Genomic DNA, 22,483 nt, shown 5'->3' on the forward strand with positions numbered 1-22,483 from the left:
TATTGCTTATTATTATATTTCGGTTCATATTTTGTAATGACTAATGGAACAGACGTGTGTTAATGTGTGTTAAATAAAAACAGTTATGTTTTTTTTACAAGAACCGCGAGACACATGACTTAAATGGCGCAGTCGGCAGTTCGATTAAGAACAATGAGTTAACAAATTGTGCGATTAAGAATAAATAATTTAAGAAAATATTTGAAGAGTGCTAATCCAAAGTGACGTTCGATTAAGAACAATTAAATAACAAATTGTGCGATTGAGAATAAATAATTTAAGAAAATATTTGAAGTGACGTTCGATTAAGAACAATTAAATAACAAATTGTGCGATTAAGAATAAATAATTTAAGAAAATATTTGAAGAGTGTTAATCCAAAGTGACGTTCGATTAAGAACAATCAGATAACAAAATTGTGCGGTTAAGACAAAGTAATTCTAAAATCAATTCGAAATTAATCCAAAAAGAAATAACACGTTCGACGAACGGAGAGCAGCAAGAATGAGTCAAAATAATGTAGAACAATGCCTCGCTGTACTCACACAGCTGATGGTAAACCAGAACACAATAAGTGTTAGGGCTAAGATCGAGAAAGAAATTAGATTCCTAACGCCATTTAAAGGAGAACCAGGAACGTTGCCCTCGTTCTCAGCGTCAGTCACAAAAATCCTCGCTAACTATAAGCGGGAAGAAGATAAGAGACAGGTGTTTGAGGTCATCCTTGATACAAAAATAACAGGAGCAGCAAGAAATCTGTTACAAGTAGACCCACCAACGGATTGGAGCCAGTGCCTCACCAAATTCAAACAACACTTCCGAGCATCAAAAGACGAGATCACCATAACCAAGAACATTGGAGCATTAAGAGTAAGAAGTATTTATGAATTAGATTATAAAATTAGAAATATTGTAGAAGATATTGAGGAACACGCTACTTTTAGCAATAATAGTAAGTAACAGACATTTTTAATGGAATACTATTAATTAAAGTTAAAGAACTAGTCTCAGGGGCGCTAGCATACGCAATTACAGCATTGCGGGACTTGTCAGAAATAAGAGATATAATTAGTAAATGTATTGGTCAAGATGAGGGTAACCTAAAAACAACAAACTCCTATATTTCAGACAGGAATAGACAACAAGACAGACAAAACTACGAAAATAGACAGCATAATAATCCTAGCTCTAATAATATTAATAGGCACCACAACACCAATCAAATTGGTCAGTTCAAACGATCTGGTCAATACAACCCTAACAATTCCAGAAACCATAACAATTCAGGACAGTATTCAAATAATTATTCTCGACAAAATAGCTCAAATTCTGGTCAGTACAACAGCAATAATTCCAGAAACCATAACAATTCAGGACAGTATTCAAATAACTATTCTCGACAAAATAACTCAAACGCTAGACAAAACAGTAATAATCAAGCTCAACAAAATAGTTCAGGAAACTTTAGGAATAATTCGGAACCTATGGACACTCTATCTGCAAGTTATGCGAGACAAATAAATAACATCCAAACGAATTCGGATTTTCAATCAACCAGCCTCCCAGAAAATTACCCTATATAGTAGTAGAAGCAAAAAATAACACAAAACTTAGATTCCTAATAGACCCCGGTTCAGAAACAAGTATTATTAATCCCGGACTTTGCCACCCCAAATGGCATATTCAACTCAACTACCCCATTCAAATACTTACAACCGGATCACCTGTATCAATTTATAAAAAGTTAGAATCCCATTATTTCAAGAATTAGGAGAGAATAAGACAGCAGAGTTTCTAGAGTTTCAATTTCATCAAACATTAGATGGATTAATTGGAAATAACATTCTAATACCTGCCAAAGCTATTCTTGACTTTAAATGTAATCGATTAATGATAAATGATAAAGAAATCCCAATTTATTTTTGCAAAGAAGAAGAAAATTCTATTAATGACTATCACAAACAAGTACCAACATTAGAGATCTACCACACGGAGGTATGCAAAGATCACATCCTTGACCAAATCCGGATCAACCACCTCAATAAAGAGGAAAGTAAGGCTGTGAAAAACATTGTATCCGAATTTTCAAATTTATTTTATCAGGAAGGAACCGACTTGTCGTTCACTAATGCGATAAAGCATAACATAAACACGATTAATGACATCCCCATATACACTAAAAACTAAAGATACCCTGAAGTTCATAGATCAGAGGTATCTAAACAGATAAATGAGATGCTTGAACAGGGCATTATCCGTCCAAGCAAATCTCCATATTCTGCCCCCATTTGGGTCGTTCCGAAAAAAGAAGACGCCTCCGGGAAAAAGAAATGGAGAATAGTCATTGACTATCGAAAATTGAACGAAGTTTCGATTGACGATAAATTCTCAATCGCGAATATAGAGGACATATTCGATAAATTGGGAAAGTCAATGTACTTTACTACACTCGATTTGGCCAAAGGGTTTCACCAAATCGAAATTGCGGACGAGGACATAAAAAAAACAGCATTCTCAACCGATAATGGCCACTATGAATTTGTTCGTATGCCATTCGGATTGAAGAACGCACCCGCGACCTTCCAAAGACTAATGAACTCAGTCCTATCAGAGTACATTGGAACAATTTGTTTAGTATACCTTGATGATATCATTGTTTTCTCGACATCTTTGGAGGAACACATGGTATCACTGAGGAAAATATTTAAACGCTTAAAAGAAGTAAACCTCAAAATACAGTTGAATAAAACTGAATTCATGAAAAAAGAGGCAGAATTTTTGGGTCATGTCGTCACTACGGAGGGCATTAAACCCAACCCTAATAAAATTTCTGCAATAATAAATTACAAAATACCTTCAACAACAAAACAAATCAAATCCTTTTTAGGTATTACCAGATATTACCGGAAATTTATTAAGGATTACGGGAAAGTTGCAAAGCCCATGACATCTTTCTTGAAAAAAAATGCCAAGATCAATATTAAAGACCCAGATTACATTGAAAGTTTTGAAACACTAAAAAAATTAATTATTTCAGACCCTATCCTTCGACACCCCGATTTTGATAAAAAGTTCGTCCTGACAACCGACGCCTCAAACTATGCGTTAGGCGCTGCTTTGTCACAAGACAGTCATCCGTTGTGTTACGCAAGTCGAACACTCAACGATCATGAGATAAAATATTCGACCATAGAGAAAGAGTTACTGGCAATAGTATGGGCCACAAAATATTTTAGACCCTACCTCTATGGAAGAAAATTTACTGTACAGACTGATCATCGACCACTTGTTTGGTTGAGTTCTTTAAAAAGTTACAAAGGTGGAAGATAAAATTAGAGGAATATAATTTCGACATTGAGTACGTAGAAGGAAAAGTTAACCAGGTTGCAGACGGACTATCTAGAATGGAAGTTTATTACAATGAAAATGTAATAAATCCTGTTGATGATATTATCGAAGATGCACAATCAATGGTAGCTACTATTCATAGCGCTAGAGAAGATAGCAGCGACTATATTCCAATAATCGAAACACCGGTCAATTTGTACAAGACTCAGATAATACTTATTAGTTTCAATAATGTAAGCAACCATAAAATATATAATATTTTTAACAAAAAAAGAATTGTAATAGAAATAAAATCCTTTAATGAAAACCTTATTCTAGAGATTATGAAAAAATTCATTCCGCACAAAGGAATAGTAGGAGTTTTTTCGAATTATGATAGTCTTTATGCTAAATTTCAGGATGTCTATATCAAATATTTTAGCAAAAATAAACTATTAAAGTTTATTAAATGCACTAAATTCCTAGGAGATCTTACGGACAAAGAAAAAGAATTATTGGTAATCTCAAAATCGCATAACTCCCTTAACCACAGAGGAATCAATGAAACTTACGAGGAAATCAGGGACGTCTATTACACTCCTAACCTCAAAGAAAAAATTCAGGAATACATAAATAACTGCGAAATTTGCAACAAAGCAAAATATGAACGATTACCCTACAAAATTCCCTTGAAAATAACAGAAACACCTACAAAACCAAATCAAGTGTTACACATTGACATATGGTATGCAAATATCAATCTAATGTATGTAACTATGATTGATAAATTTACAAAATACGTTACAGTGCATGAAATTAAACACAGGACTTGGACATCTTTACTGAACACATTAGAACACAGATTCGCAAACAATGGTATACCAAACAAAATAATTACAGACAATGAGACAGGATTTTCTTCAATTGCGATCAAAGAATTTCTCAAAGAAAACAATGTCAACCTTCACATTACCACACCTTACCACAAAACGGGCAATTCGGATATCGAAAGATTCCACCAAACTCTTAACGAGCACATAAGAACATTCGCAGCTGATGATAAAAATAAAGACACCTTAAGAAACAAAGTTTTAAAAGCCGTCAAAATTTACAACAAAACCATTCATTCTTCAACAAAGAAAAGACCTGTAGACTTTATTAACGGGACTATAACAAATCAAGACTACCCCAAAATAGTAGAAACGATTAACAATAACAAAGAACGATATATAAACAGACACAATAAAGATAAAACTGACATTAATCTTACAAAAACCAATCATAACTATCTTAAAACTAGAACTAACAATAAACTTAAATTAACTCACATAAAATCAAACCCCGAGGTCTTAGATAACGACCACGTTATAGATGAAAAAGGGGGTAGATATTATAAAACCCAAATTAAGCGAAAATATAAATACGAAAATACATAATTTTTTCTAACAGATAATGTTTACTACTTTTTTTAACAACAATTATAACAATTTCTAACGCACAACAAGTTGACATACAGAACCTAAACATGGGACAAGGCTACGTTACAATAAGAAATGAACCAATTCAAGTAATCAAAGAATATACAAACATTCTACATAGTATATACCTTAATTCATGGAAAGAAAACATCGAAATATTAGACACAATATTAATAAACTTAACGACAAAAACAATTATCCAACACTGACATACAGCTTGATTCAATTACAACAGGAAGTAGAAAAATTATTTGATAATCATGTTAGGAAAAGAAGAGGACTTGTTAATGTTTTAGGGAAAGGACTAAAATTTCTAGCAGGAATAATGGACTACGACGACGAACTTGAAATAAGAAACGCTTTAGAGACAAACGAACAGAACACCAAGAACGTAATCCACGGATTGAACGACCAAATAAAAATTAATCATAACTTTAATGAAGCCATTAATAACATAACTAGACACATTAAAGGACAGCAACTTGAAATTAAGAACCAACTAGCCAGATTAGACAATACAATTAACAAGGAGTTTACGAAAATTACAAACATGCAACACGTATTTCAGATCCAATATGACATACAGTTATTGAAGGATCAAGTGAAGAAAGTTAAAGAAAACCTACTTATGAGTAGACTAGGAGTTTTAGGTCATGACATTTTATCACCAACAGAAATAGAAAGGTATAATGTAACAATTGATAAACTAGCTAATATTAAAAGTAGTGTTGTTATTAATGAAAACCTAATAATATTTATACTTTTGATTCCAATTTATTCCGTTGAAAACTTCTATAAAATTCTAATTGAGCCTGTACCTAATTACAATAACCTGGAATTAGTATCATTGTACAAAGAAATAATTACAGATGGAAATACAAATTACGAAAATTCAAATGGAACTATAAAGTTCAAAGAACTAAAAGAAATAAAAGATTCATGTATTCGAAACATTTTTAAAGAAACAACTGAATGTAATTTTACGGAAAACAGAAATAAAGAAATCAAACAAATTACAAACAACATTGTCGTAACGAAAAATTTAGAATATACCCAAATAATTCATAATTGTCATAATTTTAGTATAAACATAATAGGTAACAATCTAATAAGATTCGAAAATTGCAAAATTGAAATTAATGATGTAAAATACGAAAACTTTCTGTATTACGACAATTTTATTATAAAAAAAAAACATTGTAAGAAACTATTCAACTGAAACTTTACACGTAAACGAAATTAAAAATCGAAAACTAATTGAACAAGTTAAATCAAGAACAATAGTACACGAATATATAAATTTTGGAACAATAATATTTGTCATAGTTATTATTTTAATATGTATAAATCTAATTTTTAATTCAAAAAATAAGCCGAACAAAATAAATGTTAATATTAAAAATTCTTCGGAGAAGAATCTTAAAGGGGGAGGAGTTACGTCTGAGACGTCACCTAATCCACAATTCCTAACACCTCCCACATTCCCCTTGCCTAACGGCACAGTATTTCTCTAACTTGCATAACGGCACATGTTTTACAGTTTCCCACGCCATTTTTGCCAACACAGCAAACCAATCCAAAACGGATACACCCCTTTTCCCTTTCACCCTTTGTGCAAGTAAACAATTAAATAACGGATCATATTAATTTTGCAAACGTGGCATATTTTTTCCTTTTCATCCGAAGTCTAGTTTAAGCTAAGTATTATTCAATAAGTCAGTCTTAATTCAACAATCTGACTGTAAGGTGCAGGCTTGCTATGGACAGCGGCCTTACTTTCAGAAAATAATAATATATATCAATGTTAGAATAAGTTTCTAGAAAATAAAAATAAATAAACAAAACAAAAAATAATAAAATAAAAACAGTTATGTTTTTTTTACAAGAACCGCGAGACACATGACTTAAATAAGTTTTAACAATTTCAATATAAGTTTAGTTTTTCAATTAAAAATAAATAATAAATGTGTGACATCACCTCAACATCACACATAACATAACTGTTTGTTTGTTCGAAGTGAGTTTGAAAACGTCAACAAAAATTCTAATGTTTGCATTTTTTAATTTTTTATAAAAGAAATTAAATTTAATTTCATACAAATCTTCTCGCCCAAGAGTAAAATCAATTTGTCACACTACTCGTTGGATACTTTCATTATTTTGGATGCATAACAGCGGTATTGGCCAATACCGAGTGATTCGTAAGGGGTTTTTTGATTCACAGAACTGTCGCAAGGTCATTTGGGTAAAAGATATTTTATCGTTTCAGGAACAACACCATAGTCATTCTCAATCCAGATACATTCATGCGATACATTTGCTGCTTCATCTTCCACTTCAGCTGGTCACAGCAATACAAGTCGAACATGATTTTAGCCAATCCGCGTAAGGAAGCCGCTGGCAAAACAGTCACCGACAAACACCTCATGCCACAAGGTTTATTCTTTGAGTTCGTTTCGTCGTTCCAACGCTTGGTTGCGTTATATTTTTTAAATGAAGTAAGTAAGGTAGTTGCATTCACACTTTTTAGAAGAAATCAAAAAAACTTATAAGAACACGTCCAAGTGAGTTCCAATGTTCGTATTTTCCTATCAAAAATGGTTGAAAATGCAAACAACGGAATTCATTTTGATCATTTGACAGCTTAAATCAAATCTAAAATTCTCACCACAGCATAACAATAAAAACATCTGTCAAAACAAGTAAATACACCGCATCGAATTGTTGTTGGATTTAACATTTCAAAATGGACGTAATATGTAAACAAATGGGTGTTGGAGGGTAAAACGTACGAAAGACTCCCTTCCTAATATGGTGTGTCTTTGATAATAAAAGCCAAAAATACTCCATTTACCAAGATCGGAATCTTTCGTATGTTTTAGATAGATAGATATTTTTATTTTCACTCTCCAAAAAAAGTCATTTTTTAGCTTTAGTTTTTCAGTTATTTAGTTGATAGCGAACCAGTATACATTTTTATCTTGAAAAAATGCATGTTCAACATCAGTTTAATATAATTTATTCACTCATTTACAGCAATCACTATGAAATTCTTTAAATTTCATAATTAACGTCGGATTATTGTATCAAAGATGCGTTCGAAGAACCATCAAGTTAAGGTTGCGAGTGCGAGCGCAATTTATTGAATTCAATATTTGTTTTGCATGAATTTAAAATTTGTATCAATTTAATTAATCCAAGTATATTTTTAGTTTATTTTTGATGGTTTAAGCTTGAAACTATTTTTCAATTCCATTTTGATTACTAAATATTAAATTTGAAAAAAGAGTTTTTAATACAATTTGCTATCAAACAAAATTATGCTTCAAATGAACACCAATATTTAAAAAAATAATCACGATTATAGCGAATTTGTTGAATAAATGCAGAGCAAATAAAAAGCAAATTTTGACATTAAACACAAAATGAAAACGTCAAAAAAATCATTCTGAATTCATGCACAACTCATTCAATAGATCATTGAATCGACATGAGTGTTCATTGTTGACTTACAGAACTTTCTTTTAGTGAATTCCCACAGTTTAACGCAAAATATAATTTTCATTAATTCCTTAAAAATGTTTAGTTACCAAAGTTCAAGTTTACTTACTATTGTTTGAAGGGTATGTTGAGTAAAAATGCTGCTAATAATGAAAACAAATTAATGAGTTTTACGTACATAAACGTTTTTGATTTTCTTAATATAATAAATACTACCGTAGATTACTTTTTATAAATACAGAACATAGACGAAATTAAACGTAAACAATAGTTTTCAGATATGTATAAAGCAGATTTTAGCTTAGAAAAATATTTTTAAGAAAGCCAATAAAATGTATGGTATGTTCATTCAAGAAATTTCTGCTTCGGCAAATCTTCATCCACTTTTTAGAAAAAAAAATAGCATTATTTGCAGCCAATTATTGAGTGTTCCACATATTGGAATAAAAAAAGTTACTTAAACTTATTTTTTGCACTCATTTAGTTGGTATTGTGTGTAACCATATTCTCTATTCCTTAAAGATGCTTTACATAAAGTATCTTATTTTTAAAATTGGTTCCCTCAAGTTTGTATTCCAAAATCTAACTACAAACAAAATTCTAGCTCTAAAATAGTTCCTGAAAAAGAAATATTTAGGAATATGTCTAAAATTTGGTCTTGCAATTACCGATCTGCTTGAAGCATGAATATACTAATCTAATTGAGGAACTTCACAAGTTTGCTTCTCGTAGTATTGCCTAAACAAAAAAATACGGAAACACCCACCTGCTGTTTCCGCCCGGACTTTTATCTTCTTCAGAAAAATGCTATAAGCTGCTCTAAGCAAACTTCAGCTAAAAAAATTGTCTTACACTTTTGTCCATTTCCAATTATACTTAACCAGTTGCAGCTCATATTGCGCTCGCAAATTATTTAAATAAACAAAAGCACTAATAAATCATTAAATATGTATTCTTGTGTAATCTTATTTTATTTAATATACATTTACAACATTTATTTGGATTGAAATTAAAAAGCTATACAAATCTTCCAATATAAGACCATGTCAGCATTTCAGATTCTGTTGGTTCGGATTGTTTCGTTTTGGAACGAAGGCCAAAATGAAACATTTAGGTGTGCCCGAGGACTAAAATGAAGCATTTTGATGGGCCGGGACACTAAACGTGAGAATGTGTTTGATTTTTGCATGATTTCACGCACACTTTCTCACATTTAGTATGTACTTAGCTTGTAGGCAAACCGAAATGTCAGTCTGAGATTCCGAACTTGGTAATTTAGTATTTTTGATAAAAGCCACTTTCGAATTTGGCTCTCTCTTTAGTAGTTCCTTTTCTCTGGCTGGTGTACTTTTGTAGTTATGACCAAAAATACTCCATTTACCAAGATCGGAATCTTTCGTACGTTTCACTCTCCCAAACCCGTTTGTTTACATTATTGTATTTTTAATTTTGACAATTAGTCCATGAATAGATGTGAAAACAAACAAAAAAAAAGCGGCACTTTGCAAAGCAAAAACAAAATGGGGTGGTTAATAAGTTTGTTTTCATATTTTTCTTTTTACTTTTTTCGATGAAAAACTCAGTTTTAAGTTTTAGTTTTGCAGTCATTTTGTTGATAGCGAACCAATGTAATTTTTTTCTTGAAAAAAGCATGTTCAACACCAGTTAAATATAAATTATTCACTCATTTACAGCAATCACTACGAAATTGTTCAAATTTCATAACTAACTTCGGATTATCGTATCAAAAATGCGTTCGAAGAACCATCAAGTTAAGGGTGCGAGCGCAATTTATTGAATTCAAATTTTGTTTGCAAGTATTTAAAACCTGTATCAATTTAATTAATTCAAGTATATTTATAGTTTGTTTTTGATGATTTAAACTTGCAACTATATTTCAATTCCATTTCATTCTTTAAAAATGTTAAGTTACCAAAGTTCAAGTTTACTTATTATTGTTTGAAAGGTATGTTTAATAAAAATGCTGCTAATAATGAAAACAAATTATTGAGTTTTACGTACATATATGTTTTTGTTTTTCTTAATATAATAAATACTATTGTAGATTACTTTTTTTTTAAATGCAGAACATAGAAGAAAGTATACATAAACAATAGTTTTCAGACATAAAGCAGAGGTTAGCTTAGAAAAATATTTTTGAGAAAGCCAATAATATTTAAGGTAATTAATATAATAAAATTTAAGGTATTTATTGCACTCATTTAGTTGGTATTGTGTTTAACCATATTGCCTATTTTTTTCCTTAAAAATGCTTTACACAAAGCAATTTATTTTTAAAACATGGTTCCCTCAGATTTGTATTCCAAAATCTAACTACAAACAAAATTCTAACTCTAACATAGTCCCTCAAAAAGAAATTTTCAGAAATATTCCTGCAACAAACAAAACTAAAATTTGGTCGTGCAATTATCGAACTGCTTAAATGATGAAAATACTAATTTAATTGAGGAATCTAAACTAGCTTAAGTTGGCAATGGAACTTCACAAGTAGCATTGTCTGTACAAAGAAATTTTGAGGCATCCGCCTATTGTTTCCACCTGAACTTCTAACGTCGCCAAAAAAATGTTCTAAGCCAACTACACCTGAAAAAATTGTCTTTTTTGTCGTTTTACAAAGTATTGTGTTATACTTTTGTCCATTTCCATCTATACTTAACCAGTTCCAGCTCATATTGCGTTCGCAAATAATTTAAGTAAATAAAAACCAGCACTAATAAATCATTAAATATGTGTTTGGTCAATCTTATTTTATATACATTAACAACATTTATTTGGATTGAAATTAAAGAGCTACACAAATCTTCCAATTTAAGACCACGTCAGCACTTCAGATTCTGTTGGTTAGGATTGTTTAGTTTTTTAACGAGGCCATAAAACATTCTAAATAAAGCATTTAGATGTGCCTGCAGACTATAATGAAGCATTTTGATGGGCCGGAACACTAAATGTGAGAATGTGTTTGGTTTTTGCATCATTTCACGCACACTTTCTCACATTTAGTGTGTACTTAGCTTGTAGGCAAACCGAAATGTCAGTCTGAGATTCCGATCTTGGTAATGGAGTATTTTTGGTTTTGACTTCTTATTTAAGGATTCTGTCACAAAAAATACTAATTAGTGAGGTTAACAATGGATTTGAAAGATAATCTGTCCCAAAAACTGAACACTTTGTTGGACAGTTTCCTTGTCCCTGGAGTTTCCAAAGGAAGTTGTGCTGAATTTGAGCTATTAACCACTTATTTGGCCAAATGTGGTATAAGTAATATGTACCATGCATATATTTTTAATAACAATAGTTTTATTTTTCAAGAGAATACAATATTTTTGGAAACAATAATTCCTAATTGGATCGATCGATGCGTGAACATACTTATCAACAATTTTGGTGAAGTTCACCATACAGTTATTTCACTCATGTTCAAACTTTGCGCTATATGTGCTGAGAAGGAATCTTTTGTGTTTAGACTATGCGAAAAAGGTATTTTGGACAAGTAAGTGAAACAGCAACGTGTAGCACACCAATAGATCGAAATAAAATGCTTATCTATTTGTTCTTATCAATTGTAGAATTGAAATAATAACCAAGGATAATCTGGAAACTTTTACAGCTTCAAATAAACTTGGACACATTCGCTTGCTTACAGCATTATCTAAGCACAACATCGGTTTAAATTTGATAAATGCAAACAAATCATGGCGTTATATCATCAAATACTGTTGTCTTAATCATACGATGTACGTTGTGAGGGAAGCGTCGCTGTTAATGTTTGATATTTTGTACAAAAATTCATCGAAAACAAAATTATGTTTAGAAATGCTTGATGAAATACTAAAGCCACTTGATCAAAGTGTTTACCAAAATTGTTCAAATATTGTTTATGTCGACGACTACGAAGTTCAAAAAGATCTATGTTCCACTTTGGATTTAATTTCGTTCTTATTTGAAAAAACCTTAGAAATCAACGAAAAGACTCCAATTTCACATTTGTGTGATATTCACCATAATATCGTTATTAATATTTGGAAAATGGCTAAAGTAACGCACAATGAGTTTTTTCTTGGAAAAATATTGAAAGTGCAAACGATGCATAACTTCGCAATGTTGGTTTATCAAAAATTGAGTACAGAAAAAATAGACCCTTTTAATTTTAATGAATTTGGTGTAAATTTTTTCAATACAATGAAGTTTTGTGTATCTCGGAGAAGCTGTGTAAACTTTTTAAAACTAGCGAAACTAAACCTTTTTCTTTGGAAAAAATTAGGATCCCGGGCTCCATTCGAAATATTTATAGAAAACGAAAGTATTCAGTTTGAGAATCAACTTATAATGTTTCACCTAATGCCAGTGCTGTGTATCGTAAAAACTCAACCTGAAGAAGAAAGTCTATTTGATCAGTACATAAAGAAACTTTTTTCGATTTCGAGTGAATTCACAGTGAGAATATGTTATTCATTTCGTGACATTTTGTTAGACTGTCCAGATTTTGCTGCTCATTTAGCATATAAATCAATTCATGGAATTTTATCTATGAAAACTATTTTAGATAAAGATCAAGCAGTAGTTATTTTTCAAGCGCTAGTATATGTTCTTAAGGAATTTGCAAGAGAAAATATCTCAAGTTCAATCGACTCCTTGCCACAGGATCATGCCAAACGGTTACCCCAAGTTTTATATGCAACTTTGGCATGCCTGTACACTTTGGTCGAAGGATTTAATATAACTTGGACGGAATCAATTGAAAGCATGTGTTTAATGGATATTGTTTTAGAAATATTGAAAAATTCAGACTTATCGACATTGGTAATGTTTTCTTTATGTTATTGTAGAAGATGATTAATTTTTCATTAATTTTTCAAGGCAGTGGTTCAATCAATTAAACTAGCTCAACTTTCAATTGAGCATTTTCTCTCCCCAAATATGGCATTGTTAGTGGACAACATAAAAGGATCTGGACTTCAAAATCTGGGACCCATCGTTATAAAAAATTTCCATAACAGGGAGTGGGAAGTTCGAGATAGTACGCTTGAGCTTGTGACGTCAATAATTTCAATATCTCGCTTGAGTATGTACCTATATGTTCTTATATATTTCAAGTTCTAAATGAAAAATATTTACCTTTTAAACTGTAAGGGGCCAATCATAGCTATCATTGGTTTTCATTCGTTTATTGCGATCATTAAAATATCCATTCAAAAAATGTTGCTTACTTATTTCAATGATAGCTTTAACTGGTCCCTGAGTGCTTAACTTTTGTCTATATTCTAATGTTTAAGGCCAGGTTCAATTGATTGGTTTGGATAGAAAGTAAAATAAGTATTGCATTGCCGTGATCCCGACTGACAATCTTTAATCAAGGTTATTTATTGTAGCTTCAAATTAAGAATCATTGTATACAAACGAATTAATTTTTTACCGACAAAGTAAACAAATCAAACTTATCAATTAATCGTGTAATTCAAAAGTGTTTTTTAACAAATTAAGTTTAGCTTTTTTAAATAATAATTTATCTTATTTCTACAAATTTTCTTACACTTAATAATTTATTATTTAAAATAATATTGCATATCTTTTGAAATATGTACTATTTGTTTAATTTTCACATTAATTACAAGTTTATGTAAAATGTTTACTCTTTTATGAAATAACATGTTTTGAGTTTTTAAACTTATAAAATATTCTTCAATAAAACTATAATTTGTTCTACGGTTATAAGGTTGTACATAGGTGCACATTTGTTACAGTACACAATTGAACCTGCCTTGCTTTGTAACCTTTTCAGCATACCTACAGAACTCATCAATATTATTATTGGATTATGCTCAAAGTGTGGTCTTACAATAGCATTCCAAATTATCGAATTCTACAATTAGCTTACGTCCAAATAAATACCTTTAAAACCACTAATGTTCTACTCCTCTTATCCCATACGTTAATAATTTCTTCAATAGTATCTTTCTATCAATCGTTTCGAGAGCTCACTTTTGGTCAAGGAAAACAGCTGCTATTTTTTTTCATGCATTTTCTCTTTCCAGTCCGCTGTCACAAAGTTTAGAGCAGATTCACACGAATTTGTTTGTCTAAACCTCGATGGTATTTTCATAAACGTATTTCTCTAGTTGTATTTGCGCTACTTTTTCTTAAATTTTTTCATGCCGTGGTAAAATATTAATCGTTCATAAAATTAAAATCGAATCAAATGTTTTAAACTTAAAATTGTGTTCATACATTTATTCTTCATCTTCAATATAATCCAATGTTTTAAACTTAAAATTATGTTCATACATTTGTACACTATTGTACCATGGATCAACTAAGATGTTGTTATTTATTTCATTTACATTTTTCGCAAAACATTCATTAAATTTATTTGAAATTTCTCTTTCACATTTGGTTTTTATCCCATCAAGTTCAATAAAGTTTTTTTCAATGTTAGCTTTCCTTAGCAATGATGTCTCTTCCACATTGATTTTTGATCATTTACTCACTTATTTGGTTTTTAATATAATCAAATAATACGTTGTTTTATTTAAATTTCTTTTTTATTTATTATATTTTTTTTTATAAATGTTCCAGTCTACGTTATAACCAATCATCAGAAATTATAAATGACTTGTTTGAGTCTTTTGCCTGCGGAGTTCAACGCTGAATTTTGTTGACACTATTTACCACTACAAACGAATTTATAACATTAATCATTTCATTAACCAATCCTATTTATTGCACTTATTATTGATTGTATAAATTGGAAAATATAGAAATTAAACATTCACGTTCGTTCGTTTAAACTATTGTAATATTCGGCTTGGTCCGACAATTAAAACTTATTCACACTTGCAAATAAAACACAATTTTACTTTATTTAAATTCGTTCAACTTATTTATTGAACACTTTCAATTAATACTTTTCAATCACAGTCTTTACTCAATTATTACTTTTTAAACTCAGTCTTTACTTTATCGCAGTTCACAACCAATAATAATCCCGCTTCGCTAATGAGCGCCTATTTATATACCTGAAATCGGTTCGAGAAACTACTAGGTTGTTCTCGATGCTTAACAAAGCTAGTTCTCCTCTTAATCACTAGATGTTGCCCCTTCGAGGTTCTTGTATGTTGAATGTTCTCGAACTTAGTTCTAATCTTAATCACTAGATGTTTCTCGATGCTTAACGAAGCGAGTTCTCCTCTTAATTATTAGATACTTAACGAAGCACTATATGTTGCCCATTTTTTGATTCTACTATAACACGATATTAAAAGAGATAAAGAGTGTATACATATTACATTGCCCCCTCTTTCGGATTGTTCGTTCCGAACAAATCCATCGCTCTCATCACCAATGTAGCGATGTAGTCGGTCGCGATGTAGAACTTTAGGTTTTCCTCTGACTCCCTTTTGTATCCGGTACACGACATCGTTAATTTTTTATGACTGTATATGGACCTTCCCAGTCCCATTGAATGTTCCTTCAGGGATCGGTTGAATCGTTCGACCATGCCATCAGATTGTTGGTGAAGTGGTGTTGTTCTTGTCTTCTTGATGTCAAGAAGTCCACAAACTTCCTGAAATATGTTTGATTCAAAATTCCTTCCCTGGTCAGAATGCAGTTCTAATGGAACGCCGAATCTGCTCACCCAGTTGAAGACAATTTGACCTGCGACTGTTTTGGCTTCTTGGTTTGGAATGGCGCATGCTTCAGGCCACTTGTTGACCAGAATATAACGATTTCCATTATTTGTTTCCTGAAATGGACCCGCCACGTCCACTGCAATCCTTTCGAAGGGTGCTCCGACATTATACTGCTGCATTTGGCTGTGGTTCTTTTTGTTCGGGCCTTTGGTGGCAGCACAGGTATCCCATTTTCGACATCTTCCCTTGCATGCAGCCAGTAAAATCGTTGTCGAACCTTTTCTAGCGTCTTGTTCACTCTTAGATGGCCTCCCGAAACTCCACCATGCATCTCTCGCAGAACGTCCATCACCTTCGATCTCGTTAAAACTAGCTGCATTACATAAGACTTTCTATCTGCTGATTCCCATTTACTTCGAAGGACACCCTCTTGGACATGAAACGAGTCCCACTGTGCCCAATAGGCCTTCAGAGTCGGACTTCTATCGGAGATATCAGTCCATTCTGGTTTTTCCTGGTGTTCCTTCCATGCGAGGATGGGCTCGATATCGGAGTCTTCTTAATGAGCCTTCCTCAACTCGTCGTTGCTCCAGCCATAAATGGGATCGGCTCTGGTTCGTTGGACAGTAACCACCTCTTTTTTTTCATGTCGTCTGCAATGCTTACAGTCTTGCTTGCATGGTCTCTGAGACAGTGCATCTGCATTTGAGTGAAGCTTCCCCTTCCGATGTTGAATTTCATAATCGTACGTCTGTAGCCTCTCAATCCACCTTGCCACTTGACCCTCTGGATTCTTGAAATTCAAAAGCCAGTTAAGTGCTCCATGGTCAGTTCGGAGAAGAAACTTCTGTCCATAGAGATACTTATGAAAGTGCTTTGTTGCCAAAATCAGTGCAAGAAGTTCTCTTCTGGTCACACAATAGTTTGTTTCCGACTTTGAGAGTACCTTGCTGTAATAGGCAATCACCTTTTCTTCGCCATTGTGCACCTGCGAAAGTACAGCACCTAACCCGACATTGCTGGCATCAGCATCAATTATGAACGGTTTTCCTGGAGTTGGGTAGGTCAGCACTAGTGCATTACACAAGCATTGCTTGAGCTCTTGAAAGCTGCGCTCGCACTCACCTGACTATTTAAACTGATTTCCCTTTTCCGTTAGCTGGTAGACTCTTGGCGATTCCAGCAAAGTCCTTCACAAAGCGCCTATAGTAGGTGGCTAGACCCAGAAAGCTACGGAGTTGGTGTTTGTCTTGTGGTGTTGGCCAATTCCTCACGGTGTCAACCTTGTCAGGATCCGTTTTTACTCCTTGGGATGAGATGATATGTCCCAGATATTTCACTTCGGTTTTGAAGAGTGACCACTTTTCTGGGTTAAGCTTTAGGTGGGCTTCTCCAAGTCTATGAAACACGGCTCTCAGATTTGTACAGTGTTCGTCAAATGTTTTCCCGTATACTATGACGTCATCCAAATAGACCAGGCGAGATTTCCATGTGAGTTTTTAGAGTTTTCGATCAGACTTTCTTCCTTCATGGTGGTATCAGCTCTTCAACCTCACCTTGTTTGGCTAGTGGAAGACGTCTTGCAGGTTGACGAATCGGCCTCGCATCCCCGGTATTGATTAGATGTTGCACCAGTTGCGTTCTGCCATATTTCCCTTTCGATGACGAAAAGATGTCTGCAAATTCTTCGAGGAGACCTTCTGCAGTTCTTCGTTGTTGGTGGCCAAGATTAGATGACTTGAGAATGTTCGTCTTTATGGATTTCAGCTCTTCGGACTTCCAGGATTGCCTTGACTCTTCTTCGTTGATCCTTGTTATCGCTGATACAGATTCGCATTGTCCGACAATCTCACCTTTTCTAAGCTTAACTTCATACGGATTGATGTTCAGTATTCGTACCGGAACCATGTTCTTTAAAGGCCTCACAAGAGTCTTCCCAATGGTGACGTTTTGGGAAGACTTTACAGATGCTGGTTCAACCATGAGGTATCGATGGCTGCCAGGCTTACCCTTCAATATCGTCCACACGAATACTTCTGAAGAACCAGGCAAAGTGAGATCTTCTTTGATGACGTTTATCACAGATGACGAGGTCTCATACGAGTTAGTGCCATAGATCATCGGAATCTCGATGTTTCGATATTTCAGGACTTGGTTCCCGATGTCCAATATCACCTCGTGATCTTTCATGAAATCGACGCCGGCAATGTACTCGTCGCATATATCTGCTACCAGGAACAGGTGAGAGAATTCCAACTCTGCCATCCGGATCTTAAGACGTACCTCACCATTAACTTTTGAGGCCTCTCCAGTTGCAGTCCTTAGACGATAGCTGTTGGTGTTGTGAAGCCATGCCTTCTTAACGAGGTCTTGCCGTATGATTGACGCCGTGGCACCGGTGTCAATGGTAGACACACATCTTGTTGTCACGTTTCGTTTGAGAAACCTAGATGTTGTTGGTGTTCGCGGTAATCTGCACTGTCGCTATAAATGCCCAGTCTTATTGAAGTTCCAGCATCGTGCTGGGCCGTCTCGCTGACTCCTTTGCACAGTACCCTTCTGACAAGAACATTTTTAGACTTCTATCGCGTAAGATAGATGCACGTTTTGGGAAGCTTAATCTGCAGCTTCCATCGTCAGAGCGAAAGCCAATGCTTCTGGTAGTGTTAGCTTTCCGGCAGTGCGGATAGCCCTTTGGAGATGTATATCGTCCACAGCTCTCACAAAGGCTTCAACAGCAAGCTGATTTATTATCTCGTTACCAGCTGTTGGATATGCCAGGTGAACCAATCGCTCAATATCTGCCTGAAGCTGCTGCAGAGTTTCACCTCTTTTCTGTGTTCTATTGCTAAGCTGAACTCGGAAGACTTCTGTCATGTGGCTATCCCCAAAATGCTGTTCCATTGCGTTTACAAGAACTGTGAAGTCACCACTCTTCTCTGCTGGGATGGTTTGTAGCAGTTCAGCAGCAGATCCTCTTAAAGCAAGCGTAAGAGCAATGTATTTTTTGTGATCGTCCCAGCCGTTTGTTAAAGCTGCTGCTTCAAACTGTTTCTTGTAGATTGACCACGCAACCTGCCCATCAAAGCTTGGAGGATTCACTTCTCTCTTCCTTAAACACTCACCAGAATGTTCTCGAGCTTTCATCTTCCGCACTTTTTCTAATTCATTTGTGATGGTTTCAATTTGTTCGTTAATTTTCTCGAAACGCATTTTGTTTTTCGACGCGCTCGTCGACAATTTTGATTTTCTCTTCGAAGTCCGCAAACCTGCTTTCTAAAAGGTTTTTCTGTTCGTCGAATCGCTCTAAAATATTCTGCTGTTCTAGCTTTTGGTCGCTTCCTGGGCTTCTAGTTGTTTCAGGACATCATTTTTATTTTCTTCAAATTTGGCTAAATGAACTGACACCATGTTAGATAAGGCAACATTTGCATTTACCTCTTCCGCTTTTAATTCTAATTCGAAAGCAAACGTGTCTGGGTCTTCATTTTGCTGCTCTAGATATTCCTGTAACTGTTTAACGAGTTCGGTTTTTACTCCTGTCCCACTTAAGAGGGAAAGTTAATTCTTTCAAAACTTTACTCATTTTTTTTTTAACTTCACTTCTTTACAAAAAATAGTTTAATCACTGCTCACTGTTCTTATTCTCAATAAGTTTTAATCCCACTTCTGACACCAATGTAATATTCGGCTTGGTCCGACAATTAAAACTTATTCACACTTGCAAATAAAACACAATTTTACTTTATTTAAATTGTTCCAACTTATTTAGTGTACACTTTCAATTAATACTTTTCAAACACAGTCTTTACTCAATTATTACTTTTTAAACACAGTCTTTACTTTATCGCAGTTCACAACCAATAATAATCCCGCTTCGCTTATGAGCGCCTATTTATATACCTCAAACTAGGTTGTTCTCGATGCTTAACAAAGCTAGTTCTCCTCTTAATCACTAGATGTTGCCCCTTCTTCTTGTATGCGCTGAATGTTCTCGAAGTTAATTCTCCTCTTAATCACTAGATGTTTCTTGACGCTTAACGAAGCGAGTTCTCCTCTTAATTATTAGATGCTTAACGAAGCACTATATGTTGCCCCTTATTTGATTCTACTATAACACGATATTAAAAGAGATAAAGAGAGTATACATATTACACTATTATAGTCGTACTTAACATCGTTTCGTGTCGTGTTAGACAGTTTCCTTGTTCCTTAGTTTTAAAAAGACAAATGTTTGAATTGGAGTTATTGGCCACTTATTTGGCTAAGTGAGGTATGACTACTTCCAGTCTTAGTATTGCCCTCCTATTAAATGTTTGGTTATTGAATTTTGCTTTTGTTTATCATGATGTCTAATGAATGCTTTGTTTGTGAAAACAAAATAACTGATTTCTATTTTGCCGTATCACTTGATTTTTCATTTTTTGAGTTGTCAGTATTCGTTGAAATACGAAAATTGTGCGTCGATCGTCGGTTGCCAGTTTATTATTAGAATCATTGCATTGTATATACATATATAACAAAAACAAAAAAAGCTTAAAATATTGTATAATCAACAGTGAACAAAATTTAAAAAAAATACTAACCACACTGAAGCAATGCAATCAAAACAAAAATACAATCAACAAAAAAAATGTGAAAAGCCAGTCGGTACCATTCTTCACTTTCTTCTTTCTCCTACAGTTGCACGACAATAGATTGTTAACAACATTTTTTTACTGTTTTGCATTAACAGGGGTGGATTTGATGTGTCACTACTGAGGCATAACAATAGTAATGACGTGTATCTAAGAGAATTCTGTTTAAGTTTTTGATATTTTTTTATTTGCAATATCTGTAAATATCAGGGTAGATTATTGTAATATTCGTGGGCTTAGAGCGAATTTTCTTTCGGCTTACTCCCATACTGTTTTAATCATGCCAGGTGTTTTGGCACTAAGTGATACCCAACTAATTAAAGATTCCAATCCCACTGCATTTTGTATGGGTATAGCTTGGTGCCACTGTTTTTTACCCACCATGGCCTCACTATATACATACATCAGAATTGATGTTGCTTATCAGTTCTTGCCACAACATGGTCTCTGCACCAAAGCTTTTTTTTTAAATTGTGTGTACCTAGTTTTAATTTTCCGTAAATAAGCACACTGACCATTGCTTTCTTTGTCGAAGCCCTAATCTAGACAGCGTATTAACTTATCGCCCGAATTTGATACTTTGTCTGATTCCACCCAAAAAATTGTTTCGTCCTATTTTCGCACTGAAATCGTTGTTACGGGTGATTTCCACAATTCTTCATGGCTCCAGCATTCGGGCCAGACAACCAGTTGAACCACCTAAACCAGCTAGTCATCGAGCTAAAATATCGGACGTAGGTCGAGCAGAAAAAAACTCTTGACTTGTTTCTTACCTGTGACCACCACCTACTTGCGCCAAAACACTCCAGTTAAAGAAAGAGCTCCTAAGAAAACCGTTTTGCAATACGAGAAAGCCAACTGGGACGGTCTCAACAATTATTTTATTATCTTCAACTGGTCACTATGCTTCGTCGATAGTGACGTCACTGCAAGCACTGATATGATCACAGGTTTGATTCCTTTGGGAATGAGAACTTTTATCCCCAACAGGGATCCAACTAAGAAAAACCAGAATAAGTTCAAGCAAGACAGAAAGGCCTGCAACGCCCAAATTGGATGAACCAAATTTTTACATGACTTACATGAATTACGGCAAAAAATACTGCAATGTCCCAAAGGCAGCACAAATGTTTGGTCATTCGTAAAAAACATGAGGAATTTTTCCTCTGTTACCACACTCGTTGTCACTAATACTCCATTTGTTAGCTCTCCAGGAAACTAATCTCGACACCAATTGACAGCTGAGTGTAAGTGTTATGACTCCGCATGTCATGAAGCGCATTTGTAATTGAATGAGCCATTTTTTTTTCGCCCTCGTTCTGTGGCGATAGTTCTTAAAAATCACAAAATACATTAATCCACTGGTCCTGATGGTGTCCCTTCTATTGTTCTGAAGAGGTGTTTTTCGACGCTGGCAAGTCTACTGCGGCCTTTTCATTTGTCCTACTTCGCAGTTCTCGTTCTGAACGGATGGAAAACAGCATTGGTCTAGCTAATCCCCAAAAAAAGCCGAATCTTCCTCACCCTCTCATTACGGACCGATTGCACTTATGATAAATTATCTCTACAAGAAATATCTCGAAGATTGAAATCTTCTTAATGACCGACAGAACGGCTTTCGCAGCAATAAGTTCACTGGTGATCTAATGGTTCATCTCACTGAACAGTGCATCAAATGTTTACATTGTTTTGGAAAAAGTAAGATTATTCCCCTTGATAATTCAAAGGCATTTGATAGGGTTTCATTCTCTTATCGAAAAGACGTGATTTCGGTTTTGATAAATCCCTCCTTCATTGGGTAAGTAATTAATTACCTTTCGGATCGTTAAATACAAGTAGTATTGGATTTGTTCAAATCTGAAAACCACAAATAAATGCTGTTTGAAATTGT

The 22,483-nt window shown here is 33.9% G+C and overlaps 1 protein-coding gene across 5 annotated transcripts in view; it reads left to right on the forward strand.

Annotated features, from left to right (window-relative positions):
- Positions 1-11,419: 11,419 nt before the first annotated feature.
- LOC129943374 (uncharacterized) overlaps positions 11,420-22,483 on the forward strand; it is a 44,423-nt gene continuing 33,359 nt past the window's right edge. For 4 of the 5 annotated variants that reach the window (XM_056052762.1, XM_056052765.1, XM_056052763.1 and 1 more), the window contains exons 1-4: positions 11,420-11,579; positions 11,637-11,817; positions 11,894-13,127; positions 13,185-13,389. In XM_056052762.1, the coding sequence (XP_055908737.1) occupies positions 11,456-11,579; positions 11,637-11,817; positions 11,894-13,127; positions 13,185-13,389 (1,744 nt within the window). In that variant the 5' untranslated portion in view covers positions 11,420-11,455. The remainder of the gene's footprint in view (positions 11,580-11,636; positions 11,818-11,893; positions 13,128-13,184; positions 13,390-22,483) is intronic. The other variant, XM_056052766.1, reaches the window with a different exon arrangement.

The sequence above is a fragment of the Eupeodes corollae genome, chromosome 1 (genome assembly GCF_945859685.1).
Source record: "Eupeodes corollae chromosome 1, idEupCoro1.1, whole genome shotgun sequence".
NCBI lineage: Eukaryota > Metazoa > Arthropoda > Insecta > Diptera > Syrphidae > Eupeodes > Eupeodes corollae.